This window comes from Vollenhovia emeryi, unplaced genomic scaffold, assembly GCF_000949405.1.
Source record: "Vollenhovia emeryi isolate VEMERY1.0 unplaced genomic scaffold, V.emery_V1.0 DF939259.1, whole genome shotgun sequence".
Lineage (NCBI taxonomy): Eukaryota > Metazoa > Arthropoda > Insecta > Hymenoptera > Formicidae > Vollenhovia > Vollenhovia emeryi.
In genome coordinates, this window is record NW_011967107.1 from 5,617 (window position 1) to 32,594 (window position 26,978).

Genomic DNA, 26,978 nt, shown 5'->3' on the forward strand with positions numbered 1-26,978 from the left:
ATCCGGCTATACCCTTTGCAGAATTTCACTGAAAATAAATGTTTTAACGAAAAATTGCTGAAATGATAATGAAATTGGGTCAATTGCAAGAGATTTTCAACCAAATTTCAGTAAATTTCATTACGGTTTCAACAAAATTTTTCCATCAGGGATATGTTAGATAGCTTTCAATAATATATGTTTTAGAGATTACATACGAAATATTTCTCTGAAATGTTTCGTAATATTTCTAAGAAATAGAAACATTTATAGAAATAGAAAAATAGAAACATTTCAGAGAAATATATTTCGTAATATTTCTGAAATATTTCAATGAGAAGGATCGTAAATGATTTCGATAAAACATTTCAGAAATATTTCTGAATGATTTCTATCTTACATTTCACTATTAATTTCCAAGTTATATGTTGGATAGCTTTCAATAACATATGTTTTAGAGATTACGTACGAAATATTTCTCTGAAATGTTTTGTAATATTTCTGAAATATTTCAGTGAGAAGGATGATAAATGATTTCGATAAAACGTTTCAGAAATACTTCTGAATGATTTCAATGTTACATTTCAAAATTAATTTCCAAGGTATCTTTTGGAAAGCTTTCAATGACATGTGATTTTGATGAAACGTTTCAAAGATATTTCTGAATGATTTCAATTTTACATTTCAATATTAGTTTCCAAGTTATCTTTCGGAAAGCTTTCTGAAACTTGTTTTGCTGTGTGGGATATAACAAATGATTCGTCGATCGATGTCAAAACGATGTCGAATCGACGTCAATTTGACGGTATCGATGTCGATTCGACATCGTTTCGACATCGATCGACGAATCATCTCTCACGGGGGATTGCGCAGTTTTGACGGTGGGATGTTCAATCTCTGTTTTTCGCATATATAAAAAAAGTATTTCATATCCGCAGCTTTTCACGGTATCTTGCAATATCGGCGTTCAGTACATACGGCAATGTTTAGTATCTCCCTGAGCGACGTGAAAGCGTTTCCCATGATCTACCCCGTTGCTCGGCGTCGAACGGCCGCCATCGGAGCCTCCCGACGCGGCCGCGCCGCGCGGCGCGTCGCCGCGATCGCGCGAGTTCGAATCGCGCGGCTCGAGTCTACGCGAGCGAGCGCCGCGCCGCGTCCAGTGGCCGAGCGGATGGCAGTGGAGTGGGAGTGTGTCGATCGTGCGTGCCGTGATGGACGAAGTGACGACGAGCGGTAAGGTTTTCGTTCTCGCGGCGGAGAAACGGCGCCGTGACACCACGGCCCGGGGTGCGCGCGACGCGTCGCGACGACCGCACGCGCGTCGCGACGACGGCCCGCCGCTCGACGGCTACGTCGACGCTCGACGCGTCGCGCATCGCGTGGGCGTCCTACCTTCCGTGTGCGTGTCTCGCTCGCTCTCTCTTTCTCTCCCTCTCCCTCTCCCTCTCCCGCCCCCCGTCTTTCTTCCCGTTGCCCACGCTCCGCGTTATGATAAAGTTTACTCGCGCGTTCCGCTCGCGTTACAACTCCCTCGCGACGATCCTCGCCCGTCGCGGCGCGAGACGCCGCGCGGGCCGCGCGCGTCACGCTCCGAGCCTCTGACTCCCCGTCAGCTGCTCGCTCGCTCGCTCGCTCGCTCGCCCGCGCCCGCCCGACGGTCGATGTCAACCGCGTGATTCACGCTTCCTTCCCGAGACACGTCCCTCGGCCGCCCGCCTGTCTTTTCGTACGGGATGACCACGCGCGTGCAATTCGTCGGTCGATACACGCCTGCGAAGGACATTCTTGCGCATGAGTGCATAATGTTTGGTACGATTGCGGAAGCGTAGGATCAACAAACGTTGCCGATACGATTGTGTCTCTTCCCGTGTCCTCCCGCCGCGATTTCCGAGGGACGGTTGTTGTCTCTTAACGCGGCACGCGACGCCGTGCTGTATTTAGTAATAATTAAAAAGTGGCGATTGGAAGGAGCCGGGCTTGTTTGTTAAATTACGCACGCACGCACGCACGCACGCACCTGCCCATCATTTATAATTGTCATCTTGCAGACCCAGGAGGTGGGGAAAATAGAGTGACGTTAATATGCGCCGGCTGCCTCAACGCTATCGAGGATGAATTTATACAAGCGTTGAACCAAGAATGGCACATTGATTGCTTTCGGTAAGGAGACACCGACGCGCGTCTCTCGACGAGTCACCCGTTGCATTGTACAATACTTGTGTGTAAAGAGAGAAATACCTTGCAGATGTTCCGCGTGCGATATCGGCCTGTCCTCCTGGTACTTTGAGAAAGATGGCCTGCTGTTCTGCAAGGACGACTACTGGGCCGCTTACGGCGAGGCGTGCCAGGACTGCGGCCAGATCATCACGGGCCCGGTCATGCTGGCAGGCGACCACAAGTTCCACCCGGAGTGCTTCGCCTGCACCTCGTGCGGCGCCTTCATCGGCGACGGCGAGAGCTACGCGCTCGTCGAGCGGTCCAAGTTGTACTGCGGCGTTTGCTACAAGCGGCAGATGCAGCCGCTCAACCGGGCGGCCAACTACCCCTTCGCCCGAAAGCCGCACAGCATCAGGCTGGTCGAGATACCGCCCAGCACGACGGACCCGGACAAGCAACGGGGAATCAAGCTCACGCTGGACACAGCTCCCAGTCCCCGCAGTTGTGGCGCTTTGTTGCGCATTTCAGAGTACGTACGGCGGAACATGCTTCGTGTATAATAAACTTAAAGTAAGACCCCTGACTAAAACTGAACGGCGTATGAGAAAACGCCAACGTGGGTTGCGAGGCAAGATGTAGGTAGCCCAAATTGTAATTTTTAGATTTTAAGCATTTCATTTCATACGTTACCTTACGAGAATGCAGTTTATACATGTAAACGAAATGTCTCAGAACCAGTTTGAAATTTAGATACATGCAAGCGACGATTGTCGATTATGATAAAGATAGAGCATTCCGGTCTCTTTGCTCCCCAGGATTATACATCTAAGACAATTGCTTTTTTTTAAGTATTTAACAGCGCATGATAGCCCTATTTATTTAAGAGAGTTGGTATAAATGTATATCAGCCTAATAACATTTAACTAAAACGCAGGTTAATGAGAAATATTCGTGGAAAGATCAGTAAGCTGCTAGCCTCTGTGATGGAGGTTCTATTTAGGCTATGCTGCCACTTCTCTAATCATAGGTATTGCATAACAAATCAATAATATGCACCACGTATCGCTAGCTCTACGGACTGTCCTCCCCTTTTAGTAGTTGTATTAATTGCACGTGAAAATGTATAAAATACCTTTGTGCAATTTTCCATAACATGTGTTACGTACTAGTCCTCTTAATACACCGTTTGATTGGATATAATTGTCGTTTTTTTAATCACGTGCATGCTCAATGTTGCAAAAAATGACGGTTCGTGTTGTTGGAATAAACTTGGATAATTGCTAAAGGATTGCAAGTGTCAGCCGCTTTTACGCACGTCATCTTTTGAACGTACAATGAATCTGGTGTGAGCCATTTTGTGATTTAACTACAAACGAATGGTTAACGTGATACCATTTCTGGTATCTTTCTAAGCTTCCTGATAGATTTCTGTATTTAATTTTACATAATTTGTATATAGGAGTAAACTTTGTATTATGTAACAAAATAATTGCGACTAAGAAATTTCAGTTGCGTTCTAACACTTCGCGTAGGCAACTTTTGATAACGAATACTTTTGTAATATTTGCTTATCAGTCTTATTAACGATGTTTGAAGTTATCTCATCATCCTGGGTTGTTTCCAATTGTCTCTGTATATGATTGTGTTACAGTGGAGGAAAGTGTAATGCATGCAAATGTCTGCATGGTCTTATTATTGCAACTTAGGTAGCGGCAATAAAGGTATTGGTGAAACGAATGTTGCAGATTGAATATGTCGAGCGATCTTATATCGTTACACATTGGCGATCGAATCTTGGAAGTAAATGGCACCCCCGTTAAGGACCAGCCGGTGGAAAATATCGAAAATCTCATACAATATTCGGATACAGTTTTACAAGTAAGTCGAAGGAACGTTTTTCGAAACATATGTATTGTCTTATTAGCATAGTCTGCGGTTAAATTGTACGTGAATATATTCGGCGTTTCAGTTGACTATCGAGCACGATCCAGATGCGGTATCGCGACGGCCCGCGTTCTCCTCACCGTCCTCGGCGATGCTGACGTGCGTCGGCAGCCCCAGGACAAGTCCCGAGAGCAAGGAGCGATTGTTCAAACGCCGGGACGAGGGTTACATCAGCGGTGCGCGGAGCCGACAATTACGAAGAACGAGAGATCCTATGCATAAAGAGCGCAGCAGTTCTATGTCGCGATTGCTTGACGGGTAGGAAGATGAGCGCGAAATATATTCGGCGATCGTTTAGTAAATTACGATGCGGTACACTAAATCGAATCCATTGCATCCATTGCAGATCTTCTCCAACGAATCCTACCTACGATTTAAGCCGCACCAGATCCTTCCGTGTGGAGCCAAAGAATCAGAGAATATTTCGAGCGAGCGATCTGGTGAAGGGTGAGCTCCTGGGCAAAGGATTCTTTGGACAAGTATTCAAAGTCACGCATCGCGATACGGACGAGGTGATGGTTCTCAAGGAATTGTACAGAGTGGACGAGGACGCACAAAAGAACTTCCTAAAAGAGGTAAACTTTTCTTAATGCAAATCGTACAAGATTAACATTGCGCAAACCAGATAAAAGAATTCGAATATGTTTAATATGTGAACAACTAAGATGTTGAAATGCTGAAGATTTTGCATCTCCCGAGCATTTCGGTACTAAATAGTTGTTCGACTTGACTGATCTCGTGCATTCTTTTTTGTAATAACAATTCAATAGGTTGCGGTACTGCGGTCATTACACCATAACAACGTTCTTCGATTTATCGGCGTTCTTTACAAGGACAAGAAACTGCATTTGGTTACCGAATACATAGCAGGTGGTACGTTAAGGGCCCTGCTTCACGACACGAACGAACCATTGCCGTGGGAACAGCGCACGTCTTTCGCGAAGGACATCGCTGCCGGCATGGCCTATTTGCATTCTATGAACATCATTCATCGCGACTTGAATTCGCACAATTGCCTCGTGCGCGAGGATAAGACTGTTGTCGTCGCTGATTTCGGTCTGGCGAGGATCATTCAGAATGGCAGCTCGCCGGACAATCGCAAGTACAATCGACATTCCGACGGAGAGGTGAAGACTTCGAAGAAGGAGCGGAAGAAACGATATACGGTTGTCGGAAATCCCTACTGGATGGCCCCCGAGATGATGAAAGGCAACAAATACGACGAGAAAGTAGATATATTCAGCTTCGGCATTGTTGTCTGCGAGATCATAGGTCGAGTTCAGGCAGATCCTGATTATTTACCGAGATCCTCGGATTTCGGTTTAAATCAAAATGTCTTTAAGGAAAAATTCTGTTCCAATTGTCCGGAGACCTTCTACATGATCGCGTTTCTTTGCTGCGATCTGAATCCCGACAAGAGGCCGCCGTTCGAAGTTATGGAGGTCTGGTTGGAAGGACTGGCGATGCATTTGTCGGTAGGCGCCGAATTGCCAGCGGATCTCGACTTCGACATCAGGAATTACAAAGGACCGAGTCCGAGCAGCAGCGAGTCCACGACTCCGGAAACTCTGGCGCCGCAATTGAAGCCTATTAAGGAGGGACAGGTGCACCAAGAGAAAAAGCGACCCAGCTGCTGTAACGATAGTACTCTGGAACGTGAAACGGAGCCATCGTCAGGTAACACGCTTCACGTGCCCGAAGTCGTGAGTCCGCGTAACAGATATACGAGACAGAATAGCAAGAGCAACGACAGCTCGGGTAACGTGATTTACGCGAGGCAAAATTCCAAATCAAAAGACTTTGTGTCCGACAAGGAGAAGCCTGACATCGTGATCTCACCCGATTCCAGCGGTTTCAGTGGACGGTATCTGAGGAATAACAATATCAAATCGAAAGACACGCCTCCCGACATTCCAAACACCTATGCTTACTCGAAGCAGGAGACTTATCCACGGCAGATTGACGCGAAGGAGCATAATCTGACCCGAGTGCCCACCGTGGAGAAAATCAAGTACGTGGGAAGCGCGAGTCCGTGTGTAGTATCCGACGCTTCGGAATACATAATCGATAGCAAAGGCTCGTACAAGATCAACAGCCTGAAGCACAAATCGGCGGAGAAGTGTAGTGACACGAGTGGCCACCACAAGACAAAGTCGGAGAGCAAATTCAAGATACCGGATGCCGCGGGCTCCGTTGGTTCTTATCTTAAGCAAATCGGTAAATCTATCGGCGCTGTGGAGAAGGAAAATAAAGCGGTTAACAATACGGCAAATTGCGGTGATGTCGATCCGAAGAGAGTGGTCAGTGAAAACGCGAAACCCTCTACTGGATCGTATCTCCGAAGGACGAAAATATCGCCGACCAAGGAGACATCAAAGAACGCGTTTTCCAGCAAAGAGACCGTCAAGGACAAAGTTGATGGCGTTTCGCCTGTGCAGAAAGAGTTGAAAATCCCACCGAGCCAAGAGAACGTCGTGGGAAACGAGAAGGACGTTAAAGATAGATTGTCCAGGCAGGAGAGCAGCGTGTCCGACGTCGGCAGTATTTTGTCGAGACAGGGAAGCCTCACAGTATTAGATTGCACGTCCAAATACAAAGATTACTCGCCGTTCAATACCTTCACGCAGGATGACTTTCGCGAGGCTCATTCCTTTGGAAAGCAACACTCAGGCCTGTATCATACGGACAGTCTCTATTCGAACTCCAGCATTTCGAAGCAAGACGACCTTTTCAGTATACATAACAAACAAAATAGAAGCGACGACGTTGTTGGAACCAGATCGATGGGCAACGGCCCGAAAAACCCTGCGTCTATTTACGGTAGCGATTTGAAGGCGACGCCTAGCAGTCTGGTCGAGTACAATGGATGTTACAAGGGCATCGACATCTGCAGGCAGGACAGTTTCGGTTCCGACAGCGCGCTCGGCACTATGAAGAGCGACTTCTTCGCGGACGTCGATTTCGCGCAGATGAGGGATGCTCACACGTCAGACTTGTGCCGTACACCTGAAAGATGCTGCACGCCTAATCGTCCGACGTCGCCGATAGAAAGCACTGCTTTGTAAATCAAAACGCGCGCGTGCGCGACAGCAAGAGAATAATAGTTTAGAGTCGAGACAACGCGCGTAATCCCCGACGATAAATGAATCCCATTTGTTACTAATTTGATCTCTTTATTCATAATTCATAAACTTTACTCGACGAGGTCCGAACATGTATAACGTGCTTAGTTTGCAGTATTAACTTTTTTAGCCAGAGTTTACTTCGTCCATTACCTTTAGTGCATTGAGCGAGGATAAGTTGAATTCGTATGTTAACTTTAATGAGCGCAATATTTTGAGAGTACAATACTTTGTTTTGAAAAATTTTCCTAAGAAGGAGCGAGATAGTTTTACGTTGTTGTTGAAATCGAGTTTGAAATTTTAAAAATTGGATATGTGCAAGAACGCCAGACGCAGAGCTTCGGGCTGGAGACGTTTCCGTGAAATGTAAATCAAAATGTTGTCTTGCTGAAAAAAGTAATGATAACGCGACACTCACAGTATTAACGAATTTTATTTGCTGATTTATACGAATTTTTAAGTCGTAACGACGTCAGCTAATTATAGCCGTAAGGATTCTATTACATTCCTAGGAGATCTTGCCACGCGGTTTTCGAACGTGGGAGCTTAGGCGTTTAAAAAAAAAAGAAACGCGGCTCCCCGACAAAAGCCATTCCATCCAAAATAATACTTTATAGAGCCGGGATTTTGATAAGTACGATATTACTAGTGTGCTCGAAAAAGAAAATAAAAAGCGTCACTGTGAATACGTCGATTTTGCAAATCACACTACAGAATCAAAAGCCGTCAAAAGTACGAAGTACGAAGTTAGAAGTTAAACATTTTGACTTTTGTAAGTTGCTTGCAAAATACGTTTCTCCCCCCCTGAGACTACACGATCACGTACGTTTCCCTTGAATTACGAATCACACGTCATGTAGACTCGCAATCAGTTCTTGTAGAATAGAGGATGTAAAAAAAATGGTGTTATATTTGTTTCAGGGCATACAGATGTACATCACAGTGTAAAATATTGTATACGTTTGTAATACTGCTGTATATGTACAGATCGATTGATATATGTATGTATACATACGTGCATATAAATATATGTATACATATACGTGCGACGTTTATATCTTCGTTACGTCGGCGTGCGACCGTTTTCGGTATACTCTGATGAGAAAAGATTATGTGTATATTGAAAATGCGAATTATATTTATGGCATTCTCTTCGCTAGCTTCTCTCTCGACGTTATTACGCTTCTTCTGTCTTTTTCTAACGAGGATATAAACGATGGCAGAGTAGTAAATATCGTGTGTATAAAAGAACAAATGATTTGTATATAAGTTTGTATATATCCAAGTAATTTGTAATTTTCAGAACACACCGATCGAGATATTTGAGTAACAATAAGTTTTATACTCGCGACGTAGGTACGCAACTAGTTTTTCCTTCCCATATATTCTATTCCGAGATACAATATATTGCCGTTCTTTTTTCCCCCTCTTTTTTTTCTTTAAATCGCATGTCGAGCATAATTCATGACGTTTAGGCGAAATTACATGCTTACACGAATGCAGTTCGAGGCAGCAATTTTAATACTTATAATTTCATCACGTTTTGTTTTCGTCCAATCACCAACCGGATCATTTCACGTTAGATCGCATGCAAGTAATACGACCCCCACTTTTCTCCCACCAGAAAATAAGTTTTTCTCGACGCAGTTATACGTTGATTAATATATTGTTTTGAAAATAAACGTTTATTACTTATATAATAACGGCGTTCTCAAATTGTTTGCACGTTTCACGCGACTAGCCCTCTCGCGATCGTTTCTTTTTCTGTTTGCCCTTGAGGCCGCAATTGGATGCACGAAAGGAGCCCAATCAAACAGCCCCCGACCCTTTACCTCTCCTCGTGTGTATGACATGTAGAGGGAATATTATCGCTAAATGTTACTCGACGGTATCGCGAGCGTTTATCTCAGCGTAGAACGAATTCCAAAGTATCGCTAAATCGCGTGTCCGGCGGTTAGAGGCCGGACGTTATCTGCAATAATTGTACGGCTTGCTGTATGTACACGGTAGAGCTAGCCTAAGGGATTATTCACGGCTTGTCATTAATTAATGAGAGCAAACTAATTAGCGGATCTAGGGTAGAGTGCTTCGTGAAAGTGCGAGATTGCGTCGCGTGGGAAGGAAAGGAAAGGACTCGCGCTTCCCCGCCGGCCCGGCACGCGGCCGTCCGATCCCGATTCCGCGGTGCTGCGCGGCGATCAGCGCACAGCATCCGATTGAACGGGATGAGGAGCGGACAGCCGTGGACGTGTTCCGGCAGCGAGCGGAGGGAACGTTGGTCGGATAGATACATAAATGTCGGAAGGCGTATACGTCGGTCTGCAAATATGCATAATCAAATTGTCACGGGTCGTTTGCGTCTTTCGCTGACGCGAGAGCGGGATGCGAGGAGACGGACGTTTTATTCCCCCGATAGGAAAATATTTAGAGAATTGTGTGACGAAATCTGGATGGAACTTGCTGAATGCTGGAATTACGCGTACATATTTCGAACAACATATGCATAAATAGAGATCTTTCAGCTAATATTGATAAATATTTGCACAATGTATTTCTAAATAGTACGCCAGCAAAAACACAGCTGCGTTTCCCTAGCAGAAAAAATTTCTATAAATGACTACGAAAAATTGACTTGAAATTTGTAGAAATTTTTATATCTTCGTTGAAACATTAATTTTTTTTGTAAAAATATCTACGAAGTAGTATCACAAATTACAATGTTCTCAAATTATTGCAAGTAGTATTTCATAAAAATGTACAACTTCGTAAAAATTAGTACAAAACTTTGCTAGTTTTAAAAATTTGAGACACAACAAAATCTAAAAGATTTAAAACATACGCTTGTAGAATATTACAAAAATTAACAAAAGTTCCAATTCTAGCATTTTTATGTTGATTTTTATAACACTTATTACACGTAACTGTGTTGCTGGACAATTTTGCTTCTAGATGTTGAAATAATTGTGCACGATTTATCCCCTAAATTAAGATTATCAATTTTTGAACGAAAACTTTAGAAATTGTATTCCCACAAAACCGCTGCGTTTTGGCGAATCACCTTGATGTCAACCCTTGTGAAATTTCCTCCTTTTGGATGATGCAGTTATTACACAATATTTGGCGCGTTTTCCTATCGGGGTTGTAACGCGTCGCGCGGGGATGACAGTATTAACATTACTCGCTATCGTATTGTCGCTTGGTAGTGATGTGTACGTTTTGCTATCGTAACTCCTTAACACAGCGGGCACAAAGATCGCGTCGAGACCTACAAAGAGATATCTGGAACGAGTAAACGTTATTTTTATAGCCCCTGTAAATCTTTGATAGCCGACACGACCACCGAATAGATTGATATACGGGGCGCCCGGGTCATTAGCGGCTCGTTAATTCGTAATAACTAATTAAGGCTGTAATGACGGGGCGCCCTATATAATCCCCGATCGTTAATATTTTTCTTCTCTCTCTCTCTCTTGTAAATCGATTCGTTTACTGATACGTAGTCTCGAGCAAATATTTTTTATAGACTCGTAGAGAGAAACTCTAATGTCTAATTGACGACATAATTTTGTAAGGGAAAGATATTCTTGTAATTGTTGGCCTAATTTTGCATAGAGCCCCGCGGTAATTTTTCATCGCTACGCAACTTCCGACTCGGCAATCAAAATACGAATTGTTTTTTTTCCTCTCTTACACAAACGCGCGGGTCCGATTTAAACGTTGCGCCGCGAGGCACAACGCTCGTCTCGTCGCACGCGATATTTTGGGTCTCCGTTTAACGCAACACTCGTCTAATTAACATCGCCGCGAGCAGGCGAACATCGGGAAATTTAGCGCGATGCGAACGGATTGCCCGGATTTGCGGCGGGAACAACGAAAGAAAGGGAGAAGCGCGGCCTCTCGCGAGGGGAAGGTTTTCGCATCCGCGCTCGAGATCATCCCGGGATCATCGGATGTTCAAACGGGAGCGATGATCGCGCCATCGGCTATGTACGAGACTGTTGTATGTTGTTTTACGCGAGTTTCGCGAGCGAGGTCGGAGATGCGATTTCGAGACACTTGGCCGCCGTCGCGGCGAAACGACGTCGATCGTCCTCGAGGACGATCGTTTCCACATCCGCGAGCGGAGAACGAACAAACGTTTTTCTTTTTTTTTCCTTTTTTTTAATACCACTTTCAGTGCGTATCCGTTACCTGTGAAAGTCCACGAACTTTGAGTTTTCGCGCGGAGTTCCGTATGTGGGACAAGTGTTTCATTTAACATTCCGATAACTTAGTGAAACAAAAAAAAATACAAAATAAACCGTTGACAGTATCTGATGCGTTCTGTTTAAGCCCGTGTTAGACTATCGATCGATCGGATCGAAATTGAGATTAGAGTAAAATTTGATCAATCCGAGCAAAATTCACTAAGCTTGAGATTAGTGAACTTTGCTCTGATTGGTCAAATTTCAATCTAATCTCGATCACGATCCGTAGTCTGACACGGGATTTACGATCGTCCTTTCTCGACTAGTTTTAACCCAAGGAGAAACAAAAAGTCAGGATGATGTCAGTTTGATAAATTTGGCCAAATTGACATCATCCTGACTTTTTGTTCTCCTTGGGAACATGTATAGTTTTAAGAGGATCCTAAAGTCGTCTGTTTTACCGACACATTCGAATGTAGTTTTTGCGTTGGCAAATCTTTTTATTATAGCTTTTATGCACAAAATAATGCCAGGATAAGTTGCGGACCGCATAGCAGAGCATTTTCATACTTAAAACACTCAAGTCAGAAGTCTATAGTGAAAAAGATATTGGTATTGAAATTTTCAATTTTTTCAACTTGAGCAATTTGAAATTGGCTTTATAAAATTGCAAAATTCTTCCACATGATTATAGAACGCACAAAGCGGGGGGCTCGTGTACGTTTCTGTTATACATTTCTATAATATTGTCGAAGTATGTCTCGTACAAATTGCATAGCCAGTGAGAACTGATTCGCCGAAACGATGTCGACTCGGCATCGTTTCAACATCAATCGATGAGTCATTTCTCGCTGGGGCCGGAATCGGAATTCCGAGACCGTGCGTTTTCAAACGGTCCTACGACGGTATTGAAAATTTATAAAGCATTCACGCGGCGGCACAGCCGCGCGTCGCGCTCTCGATTAAATATTTCAATCTACGCTCTTCTCGTCGCGGCGTTAGTTACCGATCGGTAAGTACGCGCGACGCAGTTCCGCCGCGCCGCCGGCGGATGGCGCCACCCACCGCTCTCGCATGACCGAGCATATCGCGCTGCATTGCCGCGACTCGCGACGCGGAGTTTCGCGGAAACGCTGTGCAAAGATTTGCTTATCGGGAATAAATTTCCGGAACGTTGGGCGTCGCGACGACACCGGCGACCCGGTCGGCGGAGCGAAACGACGAGAAGCATTTTCTCCACCTCGCCGAAATCCGCCCGCCCGAGGTAGGAAAATGTTCCCGCTATACTATATATCGGAAAAGGCGCGTTCTTTGTCCGAAAGAATTCCTTTGTATACGGGCTTTCTTCGACGGGCGGGGAGAATTGTTTTAACCACGGAGACCGGGTCCGCGCACAAAAAACGTCTGCACGGGGCGGTTTTTTCTTTCCCCCTTCGAAAACTGATATCGCGCGGGCATGTGACTCGCGGATACACGCCCCGAACGTAGAACGCGCGGGTGCGCACGGCTTTGAAACTGCCCGTTCGGAGCCTTGGAATTTGAGAAAGTCGAGACAATAGGCCCCCGACACGCTGCACTCGAGTTCAGTGGAGATTTTCTGGCCTGAAAATCGGTCGACTGCCCGCAGGTGAGAAATAAATTACAGCCTGAGGCAGAGAACGACCCGTAGGCGCTTAAGGCCCGGGCTTCGCCAACGTCGCTTAACGTTAAGCCTAGTTTAATTCGTTTCTCGTGTCCTTTCGCCTGTTACTTCAGAAAGAGACAAACACGAATTAAACTCGCAAGATCAAAGTTAAACAACGTTTGGCGAAACCGGGCCCAAGTCTGTCGAAGGCATGAGATACCATTTTTCCTTCTGGATCGCTCGCGGGAGCCAATCAGGAGTCAGCTTTCAGCAAGTCAACCCGATCTGAAACTCTGCGTCCTCATTGGCTCTCGCGGGCAATCCAGTATGGAAAAATAGTGTCGCGTGCCGTCGGCTTTAGTTGTAGACGTAATGTAACGCAGAGAAAAACTCAAGTCGCGGACTTTGACGACTCGAGTCCCCGGTGAGAAATAATTTGTCGAGACGACGCGACGTCGACTCGACGTCGACGCTGCCGGATCGACGGTCGATTCGATCATCAATTTGACGGTGTCGATGTCGACGCGACATTGCTTCGTCGTCGATGGACGTGTCATTTCTCTGCCTTGCCCTACGTTTATGACTAATTGCAAGACGGACACGAGCGTTCACGGATCGTTCTCTGCCATCGGCCTAATTCGCTCGGCGGGGATCAACGTCGGCGAGTCACTCGAGTCGCGTCGACGGCCGCCGATCGCCTTCCCGATCTCATTGTCCCCCAGGGGGCGGTGTCGCCCGTTACGCGAGGTCAGTGGTTCAAACGGCGCCCGGCGCGTTCGCGAGGATTCGGCCGCGGGTGAAGAACGACCTCGAGGACGCGGCCGACGTTTTCTCGCAGCGGAAAAAGCGCGTCGGCCGGGAAAACGTCAGTTTCTCGCGCTTCCTCGCCAGAACGAGTCGACGGCGGCGCGCGAATAATTTGTCGTCGGCGCAGCGGCGGTGAAAACGGTAGAACGAGAAGGGAGAATCGCGACGGGGGACATGGCGGCGGCGGCAGCGGCGATAAGAAGGTAGGAAAAAAATTCACCGGTCGGGTTCGAGCGCGGAAATTTATGAGTCGCGACGTGTCGACGGAAACCTTAAATTTTAACGTTCCCCGTGTCGCGCGAGAGCGAACCCGCAGTCGGGGTCTCGGCCCTCCATGCGAGCCCGGTTTAAGGACCTAGAAAAGGGGGATTACGACCCGGGGGCGCGCCACGGGAATGGCGACGGAGGGAACGGGGGAGGGGCGGGGAGGGGAGGAGGAGGAGGAGGGGTGAAGGGCGGATGTAGCGGCGGCGGGTTATAACGCGGCGCATCTCGCGCGTGCGGGGCGCCCGCGAATAAAATGATAATAAACTCGCGGTCCCAGCGACGCGAGCGCGTTTCGTCGCCTCTGGTTTCCGCGACGAGCGCGTTTCGCCGGCGTATCCCGAACCGCCATTGCCACCCACGGCGACGCCAGCGTCGACGACGACGACAACGACGACGACGACGACGATTGGGGTTGCCGTTAGCGATCGCGGTGACCCTCGTAAAACGAGGTCTGTAATCCTCGCGATACGCGGCAAGTCTTGGGATCGATTCCGGGCGCGGCGACCTGCCGTTTAACAGGAACGTTTTTTGTTTGTCGGATGTTGTAAAGATTTCGGAGGGAAGGTTGATATAAGGATATTAGGGATGCGTTAATATGCGATTTTTTATATTGAATCGAATTTTTTTTTCGTATCCGTATCTAATTTACTCGACAAAATTTAATTTGTATACAAGTGAATCGAGGATCTGATGACTTTTAATTGGCAACATAATTATTAGATTGAATTTTAACACGCAGATGCTAAGAGAAGTAGTTTGGCGTGGATAAATAATATTGGTTGTATAATATAAATTCGTTTTAAAACAGAAAACGTATAGTTAAAATGAAAACGTTTTTTTATTTGTGAGACATTGTAAAGATTTCGGAGGAAAAATTGATACACACAAGGATATTGGGACTGCGTGAATTAAGAATTTTTCATATCGAATCAAATTTCATTTTCTTTCTCATATCCGAATCTAATCTAATCGACAAAATTTTATTTGAATAGAAGTGAATCGAGAATCGTGACTTTTAATTGGCAACATAATTATTGGATTGAATTTTAACACGCAGATGCTAAGAGAAGTAGTTTGGCGTGGATAAATAATATTGGTTGTATAATATAAATTTGTTTTAAAACAGAAAACGTATAGTTAAAAGGAACGTTTTTTATTTGTGAGATATTGTAAAGATTTCGGAGGGAAAATTGATACACACAAGGATATTGGGACTGCGTGAATTAAGGATTGTTCATATCGAATCAAATTTCATTTTTTTCTCATATCCGAATTTAATCTAATCGACAAAATTTTATTTGAATAGAAGTGAATCGAGAATCGTGATTTTTAATTGGCAACATAATTATTAGATTGAATTTTATCACGCAGATGATGAGAGTAGTTTGGATTTCATTTTTTTCTCATATCCGTATCTAATCTAATCGACAAAATTTTATTTGAATAGAAGTGAATCGAGAATCGTGATTTTTAATTGGCAACACAATTATTGGATTTAATTTTAACACGCAAATGATAAGAGAAGTAGTTTGGCGTGGACTAATAATATTGGTTATATAATATAAATTTGTTTTGAAACAGAAAACATATATATTTAAATATTTAATATATAATTACTAAAATATATCCTTTTCAATGCCGCGCATGAATAACTGAAACAATAATAGGAAAAATCATTGACAAATTATTCAATTATGTCTGGTGTGTACATAGTAATTAAAATAACAGTTCATCTTATTATCAATACCCTTCGGTTTGGAAAGATAAGAATACAAAGATAAGAACATTATTGTATTGCTATTCGGCTGCTCAGTGACGTACTGAATGTATCTATTAAATGGACCTTACTGCTTCACTTATTAACGCGAAATATGGTTTTATGAACTTCACCATATATTAAGGTGGCTCCTGCATAAACCGACCAGAAGTAGAAAAAAAATTAAATTTAAGTATGTTGTAGTTGTAAACTTTATGTGGTACGCGAAATTTCAGACCCGGTCGCCGATAAAATAAGCTAAAGAAAAATATTTAAGTTGTATTTTTTGACATACCAGTAAACGCCAAGTAAAGTTACATAACTCAATATTATAATTTCCTACTCAACAAGATGAATGTAATATAACATGAGTGTTATATTACATTTCCATTGTTAAGTAGGAAATTATAATATTGATATTATGTAACTATTACTTGGTGTTCACTGGGCCGTTCGCTCGCAGAGGCACTTTGAGGGTTAATATTATTTTATTTAAAAAAAAAGTAGTTCTTAACAAAAACGAGATAAACATAATAAATGTCAGAAGGACTCAAATGTGCTATTAAGTATATGAGGTCACCGGCCTCTGCAGGCAAATACTTATCAGTAAGGTCAAAAGATACATTGTTTTGAGGAAATTTCACAGCTCTTTGAGACCTGACGATATCACATATTTTTAAATATGTTTTTAAATGTGCGTATACAACTTATTGTTAGCATACCAATGCATTAGATCAATAATGCATTAAGTGATATTTTGTTTATGGAAAAAGTCACATGAATTTTTAAAAATTAAAAGGGCACCACCAAAGCACCCATACTAACCGCTTCTTTGTGCAGAAGCCACCTTAAGTCGCATTCGAACTATCTAGACGAGAATCATGTTATTAAGGCCTGTGTGCACGATGCTAGAACTCTGTCCAAGCTCTAGTTCCGAGAAATGTGTAGCCAATCGACTTGCAGCTTCTGTGAAATAGCCGCAAGTCGATTGGCTACGCATTCCACGAAACTAGAACCTAGACCAAGTTCTAGCATCGTGGACACAGGCCCTTGCAGACCCTCAAATCGAACCGATTCTCACCCGACTCGATTCAACTCGACCCGCATTCGCGTTTCTAAAAAAAAAGCACGAGGACCAAAACGTCGAGCTTGCGCGGGAGACACCGGGTATACCGGAGTCTTCCGTGGGATTGATCGTCGAGGAAACGTTCCGGGACGGTCGGTCGCATAGCCGATGCTTATCTAAAACTTTTGTGGTCCGCCGGCGGTGCGTTATGGTGTAATAAAGTTTAAGTAATTTCGCCGCCGCGCTGGATCGAGCTCGCCCGCGCCCGTAACGCAGTAAAACGCCGGGCGTTATAAAAGATCGGTGGCCGTAGCGCGCAAAATGCATTTTAGGAAATAAGGGGAAACGCGACGCGACGGATTCTGGAAATCCGATGGAGCGCCCTGGGACGACGGGTACGACGGCTGTACAGCTGTAACGTCGCTCCTGACATTGCGTTAAATCAGTTTAAATCAATCCCCCAGAAAATCGAGGGGCTATCCGCTCGCAGGATCCGCCCTTCCTCGCGAATTATTTAATTTCTAATTGGCTAGATATGAAATCTTTGAACGTCTAGGCGCTTACGTAAAGCGGGGAAAATTAAAATTCAGATTTCCCCGTCAGACGTTTCGCGATTGATTAAAGCAACGTGCGCTTGAATTCAAAACGTACGAAACGGCACAAAGGGAGAGAGCGCGAAAAAGGGAGGCAGAGGAAAGAAAAAGGAAATGTACATTCTCTCTTTCCCTTCCCCTCCCTCTTTCTCTTCGTAAATCTTCCATGCGTGTAACTCATCTGACGAGGAAGCCGCGCGGCGCTCTCGTTGCGAACGGAGTTGTTTATGCTTTCCTGTGCAGCGCTTTCTGAAATATGCAAATCGCGCGAATTCGCATAATGGCGTTATCGCGGTGGGATGCCGGCGACGACGACGACGACGACGACGACGACGACGACGGCGGCGACGGCGACGGCGAGAGATAGCTGAATTCACCTCGCGGCTTTCTCGCGACTTCAAACGACGCGCCTCGCCTCGCCGGTCTCTCGTTCCGCAAGTCGAAACGAGAATCAACATCTCCCGGCGTCTCTCGCGGCGCGATGGATTGATACGCGATCTCCGATACGAGAAACGGAGCCGCCTTTGTTTCGCGTTAAAGTGTTGAAACGCGTTAAAACCGCAAGCGGCGCTACGTCGCTTTAACGTCGCTCGTTTACGTTAACATTTAAGGCCTGGTTTCACCGAACTTTAATCTCAGTTCAATTCGCGTTTGTCTCTAAAGTAACAGTTTGAAAGAGACAAAGAGCGCATCAAACTAAGCTTAAAGTTAAGCGACGTTGGTGAAAGTAGATCTATAAAGGTTAAAATCAGGCTAGCATTTGTCGAGCATTGGATTGGGATTGGCGATTGTCCTCTAGCCAACGAGAGCAAAGCAGCCAACGATTTAATCGACTCTCATTGGCTAGAGGACAATCGCCAATCCCAATTGACGATTGTCTTCTAGCCAATGAGAGCAAAGCAGCTAGCGATTTAATCGACTCTCATCGCCAATCCCAATTCAATCCGAGTCGGCAAGTGCTAGTCCGATTCTTAAGGCCGGTTCTACATTGGTCGCACCGTAGTGTCGCAAGGGTCGTGGACTGGTTCTAATTCAACGCCGATTGGTCGAATCTATGATTTGCGATGCTTGCGACGATACGATGTGATCAATGTCGAACTGGCCTGAGACGCAATCAGCCGCGCAGCGCTCGCACGTATCGCCGACTCCGTGGCGCCGGAAATCATACATTTTTTGCACTCGGAGCGCTTCTTCGAGCCTCGGAAAGGTTAATTGAAAATTTGAAAAGTTAATTGGAATGAGCGCGGGCGTTTCAGCGCGGTCGATCTGCGGTCGCGCCACGCATTTGTTCCGCGCTAAACAATCGTTTATTATTCATTATCGCCCGCGCGCGGATTCACGGGTGAGGAAAAATCGAACAAGCCCGTTTACACGCTTACGCTCTATCTCTCTCTCTCTCTCCTCGCCCTTGCCGATATCTCGGGCCGGCTTATCGGCGCCCGGGCGGAACGCGTTTCCGCAGCGCGTTTTACGGCGCGATAAAGCGAGGCGCGGGAGTGCGCGCGCGCGCGCGCGCGAAACGGACGGCCTTACATATTATAATTGATACATTACAAGCGCTCCTACACGCCGGATAAGTTTATCTCCGACGCGCATCGACGAAACCGGTTAGATAACAAGCCGTGCGCGCGCCCGCATTCGCCGCATCATATAATAAGGTTTAATTATTCCGATAATGAGGTCCGCGCGCGCGCGTACTCGTCTAATGACAAATAGCCCAGGCTGTGCTCGGGCCGGTGTGCGATAACGCGTACAGCGAAAACGACAAACGGCGCCGATTTCACATCCCGTCGCGCTACCGTGTGCACGCCTCTATTACGTAAAGGCCCGCGATCGATACACACGTTTCTCTAACCTGTTATCGAAGACAAGAGGGGTCGAGACGTACGCGCGCTCGCGGTCGGTCTCTCTTGCTCGAGCGAGGAAGCTAAATTCTGGAACGAAATTACGGGCGATCGCTACGATAACGGAACGGTCCGGCCCCTCTGGGACTCTCGCGTTATTATTGATATGAGCGCGTGTGATCGTTATGCGCTCGAAAAGGACTCGCTTTATCAAATTCTTTATGACTTAATGGTCTGTGGGTCAGTTCTGTATCTTACACTACAGTGAAAATGCTAAAAAGTGAATCTTTCTAACCGTCCCCTTAGAAAAAGACGAAGTCGCTTTTAGCATTTTTACTATATTGTAAGATACAGAATTGACCCCATGTTCAAAACGAAAAGAACGCCTTTTTGGTGACTCTTGCAAGGTCTCTTATTAATTCTTATAAAATTTTCATGAAAATAGAGAATCGGTACACGATACAAGAAATATTAGGAACGGGAATAAATACTAATATAAATATTGTGGACGACAATTGCGCGACACAATTCCTATATTTATTCTGTATCTTATTCATTTTCAGCGTGCGTTACATTTAATTTCCCTTCTTTCTTTTCTCTTGTGATATTTCATATTTATTCCTGTTCCTAATATTTTCCTTTACTGTGCGCCTTACCTTTCGATAATTCTGGCAGGGCATAAAAAAACGATGCTTTTTTATTCCTTTTATTATTAAAAACAGCTCGGAACTATTGATACGAAGGCGAATTTTTTGTGAACTTGAGAATGTTTTTAGAGCAAAAATGGGATGGAAACGAGTTTGAAAAGAATTCTTTTTTAATTCTCCGTACTCGTACCATTCGCCGGGCTCTATATTATGCGTGGCGCATTAGCAGTTTTCTTACCTAATTGCGGGACGGACGTCACGTCGTTTAGGCGATAATTATTCCGGCTCGCGAGCCCCCATCCCAATATATTTCTCGATCTACAAATTACCGGGGTCGGGAAGACAAATACGTGCGATCTCGGCCTCCATTTTTAATTAACCCGTCACGAGCTCGGCGAGCTAAACGCCCCGTTTCTCGGTGCTTTTCAAATTTGAATTCTCCAAATAGTAAAGCGTCGACGTAAAATCGCCGGCCGCCAGGTGAAGCCGTGACGCAATCGACGCGAGAGATCTCGAAGGTATCTTCGATGCCACGTCGAATTCCAGCGAGATTTTAAAAGAAAAGGATACCCCGGACAGGAAGGATGACGTACGTTCTGATCGTTCCGAGAGAAAGGACGGGGTTGACGCGGCAGGAGGAGGGGGAGGGAAAGGAGCACGTCTTATCCACGTTTTCGATGATATTTACGTGTGTCCGTACCACGGTCGGACGGCTGTCGAACAGCGGGTTTTACAGCGCGGGGACAGCACATGTGTAGGATCAGGAACGCGCGCGTATCATCGGGCCCGGGGGCGACTGCTCGCTTACACGCAAGTAGATGGATGAAGGTGGCCGGGGCAGGAGAGGGGAGGAGGTGGCGGTTGATGGGTGTAAACTCGAGATAGCATCTCCGACTGTCCTCCGTCGGCTGGATCTACCGACTCCTACATCTCTCCGCCCGGCTAGACCTGTCGTCTTTATCCGGTTTTTAATTATCTCCCCGGGTTTACCCTCCGCACACAAAGACAAAGGTGCGCGGTCACGGGCGCGCGCGCGGCCAGGTAAAGGAAGAGAGCGGCTGCCGCGGCGCTCCGCTCGGAAGGAGACGCGACTATGGGGTGACGTTTTGACGCGTCTCTTGTGACGAGACTCCGGAGACGTCACCTCAGCTCGGTGATGTATCGTTTTCGGCCACGATTTCCCTACTCTCTCTCTCTCTCTCTCTTCCCCCCCCCCTGCCTCACCCCGCCAGAATTCATCGGGACTCCTTTCGCTCGTTTCTCGCCGGATATTGTATTTCGAGCGAGACGGTTGTGTCGCATTTAACAGCCTCGAAATTTCCGTGGAAAGTTTATCCCCCGGCGAACGTTGAAGAGTCAGAATTGGTATCGTAAATAAGATAATGCACGTTTCCTTTGCACATTTAGCGCACGAATTTTTTTCGCTAAGTGGAGCTTCGTAAAGGTGCTTTTAGAGAGACAGCGAGATAAGTTCCATTAAGGCGAGGACGGTAGTCGCGTTTACGAGAGGTTTTCCGAGAGGGAGGGGGCGCGATTATTACTTTATTACCTCCCCGGCGCCGCTTGTTTTAGCCGAGAATCGCGATCGGGCGTGCGATGCGGGTCTTGCGGATCGACTTTGCCGCCCGCCCGGGCCGAGGGCTGACGCCGGGGTGAGGGACGTAAGTGACGAATAGCCGGGGCAGGTCTTTTGAGCGGTTGATCTTCAAGACCGGGAGAGAGGTACACGGGAAAGACACAAAGCGCCGCTATCCGCACCATCAGTGTCCGATACTAGGCTCAGGTGACACGCTTTCCGAAAAGGTACCCGCGTACCCTTATTAAGGTGGGGACAAGATAGGGCCCCTCGACAGTGCCCCGCCGATGACAGCAAATATTTACAACGTCATGCTACCTAGACTGGGCGTTCTCCCGTGCGTGTTCGGCCGTTTCACCGGCGCCGGAGGTTTCTCCTCCCGGGGAAGGAGGCGCGTTTTTAATGTGCGACGCTGTCCTTCTTCCCCCTTCGATCGTATTAATAATTCGGTTAACCCGAAGGCAATTACCAGCCGGCGCCTCGAGACCGCTCGCGTCTCCCGACGATGACGAGCTCGAGAGCGGCGCGGATTTTCCCTCGATTTATTATAATTCGCGTAATTCGCGCGCAACGAAAATTATTACACGCGCTCCAAGACTCGATAACCGCGGCCCGAAAGATTGCCAGTGATACCGGAATCTCATTTTATTTAATTACAGAAATTCGCAGGTACATCAATTTGTTCTTTAAAAATATATACCGATTGATTATGGGTCGCCATGTATTCTATATTTTGATACTCTTGTTACCACGAAATTCATATAATAATTAATGAATTGCGGGCTGCTCTCTGTTAACATATTAATTTACAATCAACAAGTTAATAGTTACGCGATTAAATATGCAATAAATTGAACCAATCGAACCGTATTCTGTTTTCGGGCGTTTAGTCGTACATATCGATAAACAAAATGTAACCACGATGTTTTAATAATATATCTCAAATTACATAACTCGGCAGAACGCGAATAATAATAGTAATTATTTTTCACCTTAAATTCGCATAGCTTCATTTTGGTCGCGTACGCACTTTCTACACAAATGAAATAGAAGCAAGGTCCTTTTTAAATTCGTCAAGTGTGTACACGCGGACGTAGCACAGCGCGCACAGATCGTGTTAAAGCTCGATGAGGGAGATTGTTGCTTTCCCACCGTTCAGCATTTTACATACGACGTATTTTCCGGAGAAAAAGAGAGAGAGCGCGCGCGCTCAACGGTGATCTGTCGAAGCGTTAATTCTTCTCGTCTTTCAAAAATTAAAATTTCCGGCCCGTGAGCACGCGCTCGAGACGAAAATCCGAGGTATTCCCCTGTCAATCGTCGCGGGGGAAATTTTCGGCGGTACACCGGGCAGGGCGAGGCAGAGCCCTGCGGTTGCCGCGGCCCCCCCGCTGGGGTATCGGTTACGCTTAAACCGCGTTTATAAGGCTCTCGAAACGCGGCTTTTCGTGCGAGCCGGCGCGGCGGGCCTCGGCTCGGAAGAGGACTTACGAGAGGGCCGGCTCTCGAAGGGCCCCGAGACGGTGGCGCCAAGGAGATCCGTATCTGGCGCGAGGCCCCGAGAAAGGGCTCCTTCGCCGTCCCTTCTCCACCAACGGCGGGTCGTGGGCCTCGTCAAAGATAATATCTGATTCCGAATCGTTCGCTCGCTCGCTCCCTCGTTCGTTCGTTCGTGCAGGCTTCCATGTACTCAGACTCGTTTTCTCGGGCCCGGTACGAATGTCATCGTGTTCACTTCTTACGAGCGGAACCAGCGGCCGGGGGTGGGGTTGGGGGGAGGGGGGGCGAAGGGACTCCTCTCCTCTCCTTCTCCCTTTCCGTGCGCGCCGAATTAACGATCGGAAGGGCGCACGGTACGCACACGGTCGGCGGGAGTACGGAACGATCGAGATTAATTGCGAGCCGCGACGAGGAGGAGAGGAGGAGGCGCCCCTTTCGGCGGTCTTTAAGAATCGACGCTCGCAGTTCGTATTCGCCGAGTTTCGGCGAATTGACATGCCCGATAATGGCGCATAATTGAAAGCATACCCCCGTGACGCGGCACAATGAGCTTATTAATCGAAATATTATACGGCGACGCGATTAACCCGTTCGGATTCTTCTGATATTATCGCCTAATAGATACAATTAGGCCGCGATATTGCGGAGCTTTCTTGCGTTGCTTCTTCGGAAAGTCCAGGGAGTGGAAGAAAAAAAAATATATAAGAGTGGCGAATGAATAATTAATCGTCGGGAGGTAAAGAGAGCATGCAGGTAGCGAAATTGGTTGACGAATGAAAGCGTGGCTAACGACGTTGTTTTGATTCTCGATACACTTAATCTAGCCAGACAGCACTTAAGTATATAGAGTGTTCGGAAACTACCAGATTCGTCCGATATCGTGGATATTGCCCTGGACGACAAGATCGGGCGGACGTTTAATTATGAAAATTACATAGCGACGGCAAGTAATTATCAGATACGAAGATAAAAATAAGTTATTAGGTTACGCGTCTTCGAAAATATCGCGAGAAGAAATTAATGCTTCCGTTGATTATCGCTGGTCGTTTTACATCTCGAATAAACATCGTTTCAATTGCATCATCGCGCACCGCGAGGTTGCAGGAGGCCCTGAAGGTCGTCTTTCGCGAACGACAGATATGATCACGTGCGCGCGATAATTAATTTAAAAAATGTCGTGCTCGACGTCAGTCGCGAGTTTTGCGTCGAATGATATAGAGCACCGCGACATTCCGTTTTACTTAAATAGGAATAAGAATATCGAAGTACGCTAAGCTCTCATGACAGGAGATAATTTTGTTAATGTGCGCGGCTTTAAAAGCTTCGTTTCGTAATCTGCTCTCTAATGTCCGTTTCTACCAATGTAGTTTAATTTCGGTCTCGGTTTAAGTTTCTTTTTATCAATTAAAACGGGAAACTTGTAGTCAACCCAACTGGCATATTCCTTTATTTCTTTAATACAACGTTTCGACCCTATTTTTTGGCTCCCTATCAAGTGATACTGCAAATCAACAACACACACGATTATAAGATTTTGTAAATTGCTAAATGAAACAAATGGAAGTGAAATTTATTTTTATTTTTTCTAGTTCTAACAGTTGAAATAAGATGGAAAGTAAGTTAAAACCGAGACTAAAGTTAATCTGCATCCGTAGAAACAGGCATAAGTTACCCGAGTCGAAATTTTGGCCCTATGTTGAAGCTTTAATTCTATTATATAGTAGGACCTAAGACAGTAAAAGAGGTCGAGCTGCAGGTACAAAATTTACTCCTTCTTTAAAACTGATAGTGTCGGAAATTTCTACTTTTGCCAATTTAGAATTAAAATATGTCCATTTAAGTAGGAGCTAAAGTGAATTTTTAGAATTAAAGATTCAAGGGAGGAGTAAAAAAATATGTCATCAAAGTATGTTATTGCTGGTCTATGTAGATGCATAGATCAACTAAATAGGTGTAAATTATCCTTAGAAGCGTCAAAATATTACCAAAATTTCGACTCGGGTAATCAGTGGATTATCACCGGAAACAGTGAATAGTCATTGATTTGCAGTTATAAGTGTAAGTGACTATTCACTGATTTCAGTGATAATTCACCGATTGATTTTCAGAGAGTGAATATCGCCCCCCTCATTTCAATCTCCACTCAAGGTTACGTTCCAAAATCTTCTTCCTTTGGGACAATTTTACTCGATGGCCGTTCCGAAACCTTTCCAAGCGTTTCCGATCGGTTCGCATCCGAGTAAAATTTTCCCCAGAGAAAACGTTTTGGAACGTGTCCCAGGAGAGCGTTTTTTTTTCGGCGAGCTTACTACCCTCTCGCGCATGTACCTCGCGACAAGGCGCGTCATCTTCGCCGCGCGAGGAAAGTACCCGCGGGCGCGCTAGGCACGGCCAACAAAACGCGGTCGGCCAGTCAAAAAATCAAGCATTTGTATTCCGCGGAGATTTTTCAACGGCGGCTGGACAGTTTTCTCATTTCGTTTATGGCCGGTCGTAACATAACTCCGGACCTACTACCACCGACCGCCGCCGCCACCACCACCACCACCATCACCACAATTCTGGTGCTCGCTCGCGCGCACCACTCCCTCTCTCTCTCTCTCGCGCGCCGGCAGCCGCTTTAACGTCTCTCCTCTCCTCTCTCTTCGTGGCTGATCACCAACGCGAGACGAGGTCGCGTAGGTGGAACGAGCCCTGGTGTCCGCCCGGCGAGCGTTTCAAGCGCGGCGCAAACACGCGATGTACTCGGTATTCCTCGTAAATCGCCCGGGACACGACGGGAGGTCTTCGATTGTAAAAGTCCCAACTTCCGCCCGACTTTTCCTCGCCAGTCGCGCTGTCAATCGCCGTTCGTGCGTTACGGATCACGTCGGTTCCAAATATCGCGCGTCGCGCCGCGCTGGTACCGTCCGCTCCGCAAGATTGGCTCGCGTGACGATGTGACCGGCCAAAGATGACGCAACGTAAAATATCGATATCAAGATATGTATACGTGCATATATACTATACATACGTAATTAAAAAATTCCAACTCACTCCCCGATTTTAGAGATCTTGTCGTGAAATGCAAATGATAGCGTTAACTCGTGCCGAAGGTCGATCGAAGCTTTTATAAGAGTCGGATATAACGAGCGGTCGCGCGATCGCGCCGCGCTCCACACACACACACACACACACGCACACTCGAAAAATTTATTTTTCGAAAATGAAGGAGCAGTCTCTCTTTTGGCTCGAGCGGGTCCAGTCAGGGACAGGTTCACGCTAAATGGCGGTCAGACCAGGCATGTCGCGCGCCACGGGGTGTCCCAGTCAAAAGCGCCGACTTCGCCTTCCTCACTCCACGACGTCCTATCACTCCTCTCCCGCGTGTGCACCCTTTATCTCGGCGCCCCACCACCACACCGCCGGACAAGGGGATTAATTTTCGGCCGCGTTGTAGTAGTTTTAATGGCGTCGCCCGTCGCATTACGCAACGGAAGAAGGTGGATTAAGTTAATCACAGTTAATTGCAAATGATATACGCCGGACTCTGGGTTTCGTTACCTTCGCGCTGCGTTCAGGTAATGGTACGCGTTTCCGTCTTGATGCCTCGAAATCCCTGTTATCGACATGCATATTCGCGCAGGTGCTTGCGCACAACCCAGGTAACTCCATCGGGCTCTTAGCGCGGGGTCGGGACGGTCGTACCATCAGCTTAACAGGAACTAGCGTTGGAATCGCGCGTAATTCGGGGCGGCGCCGGAACGCGCGATTTTTCTAGATGATTTACAAATTAGCTTCCGTTCCTACCGGTCGGCGGGGGGAGATTGTCGGCCAGCGCTCGGGATGATCGGTGCGCCGAGAGGGTGAGGTCTCGTTTACCACAAGGTTGCTTCTGCGAAGAAGGGCTCCTATTAGTACTTCTGG

At 46.3% G+C, this 26,978-nt stretch overlaps 1 protein-coding gene across 2 annotated transcripts; it reads left to right on the top strand.

The window, feature by feature from the left end:
- The first annotated feature begins 1,146 nt into the window (after nucleotides 1-1,146).
- On the top strand, nucleotides 1,147-8,905 carry LOC105559710 (LIM domain kinase 1). 2 transcript variants are annotated; one of them, XM_012008216.1, is made up of 8 exons: nucleotides 1,147-1,215; nucleotides 2,031-2,142; nucleotides 2,228-2,668; nucleotides 3,074-3,166; nucleotides 3,885-4,017; nucleotides 4,109-4,341; nucleotides 4,430-4,658; nucleotides 4,854-8,905. In XM_012008216.1, exons 1-8 carry the CDS (start codon nucleotides 1,194-1,196, stop codon nucleotides 7,146-7,148), a joined length of 3,558 nt encoding a protein of 1,185 aa, XP_011863606.1. In that variant the 5' UTR covers nucleotides 1,147-1,193; the 3' UTR covers nucleotides 7,149-8,905. The 2 variants fall into 2 exon arrangements, with proteins under 2 accessions (XP_011863606.1, XP_011863607.1); XM_012008217.1 differs by lacking the exon at nucleotides 3,074-3,166.
- The last annotated feature ends 18,073 nt before the right edge of the window (nucleotides 8,906-26,978 follow it).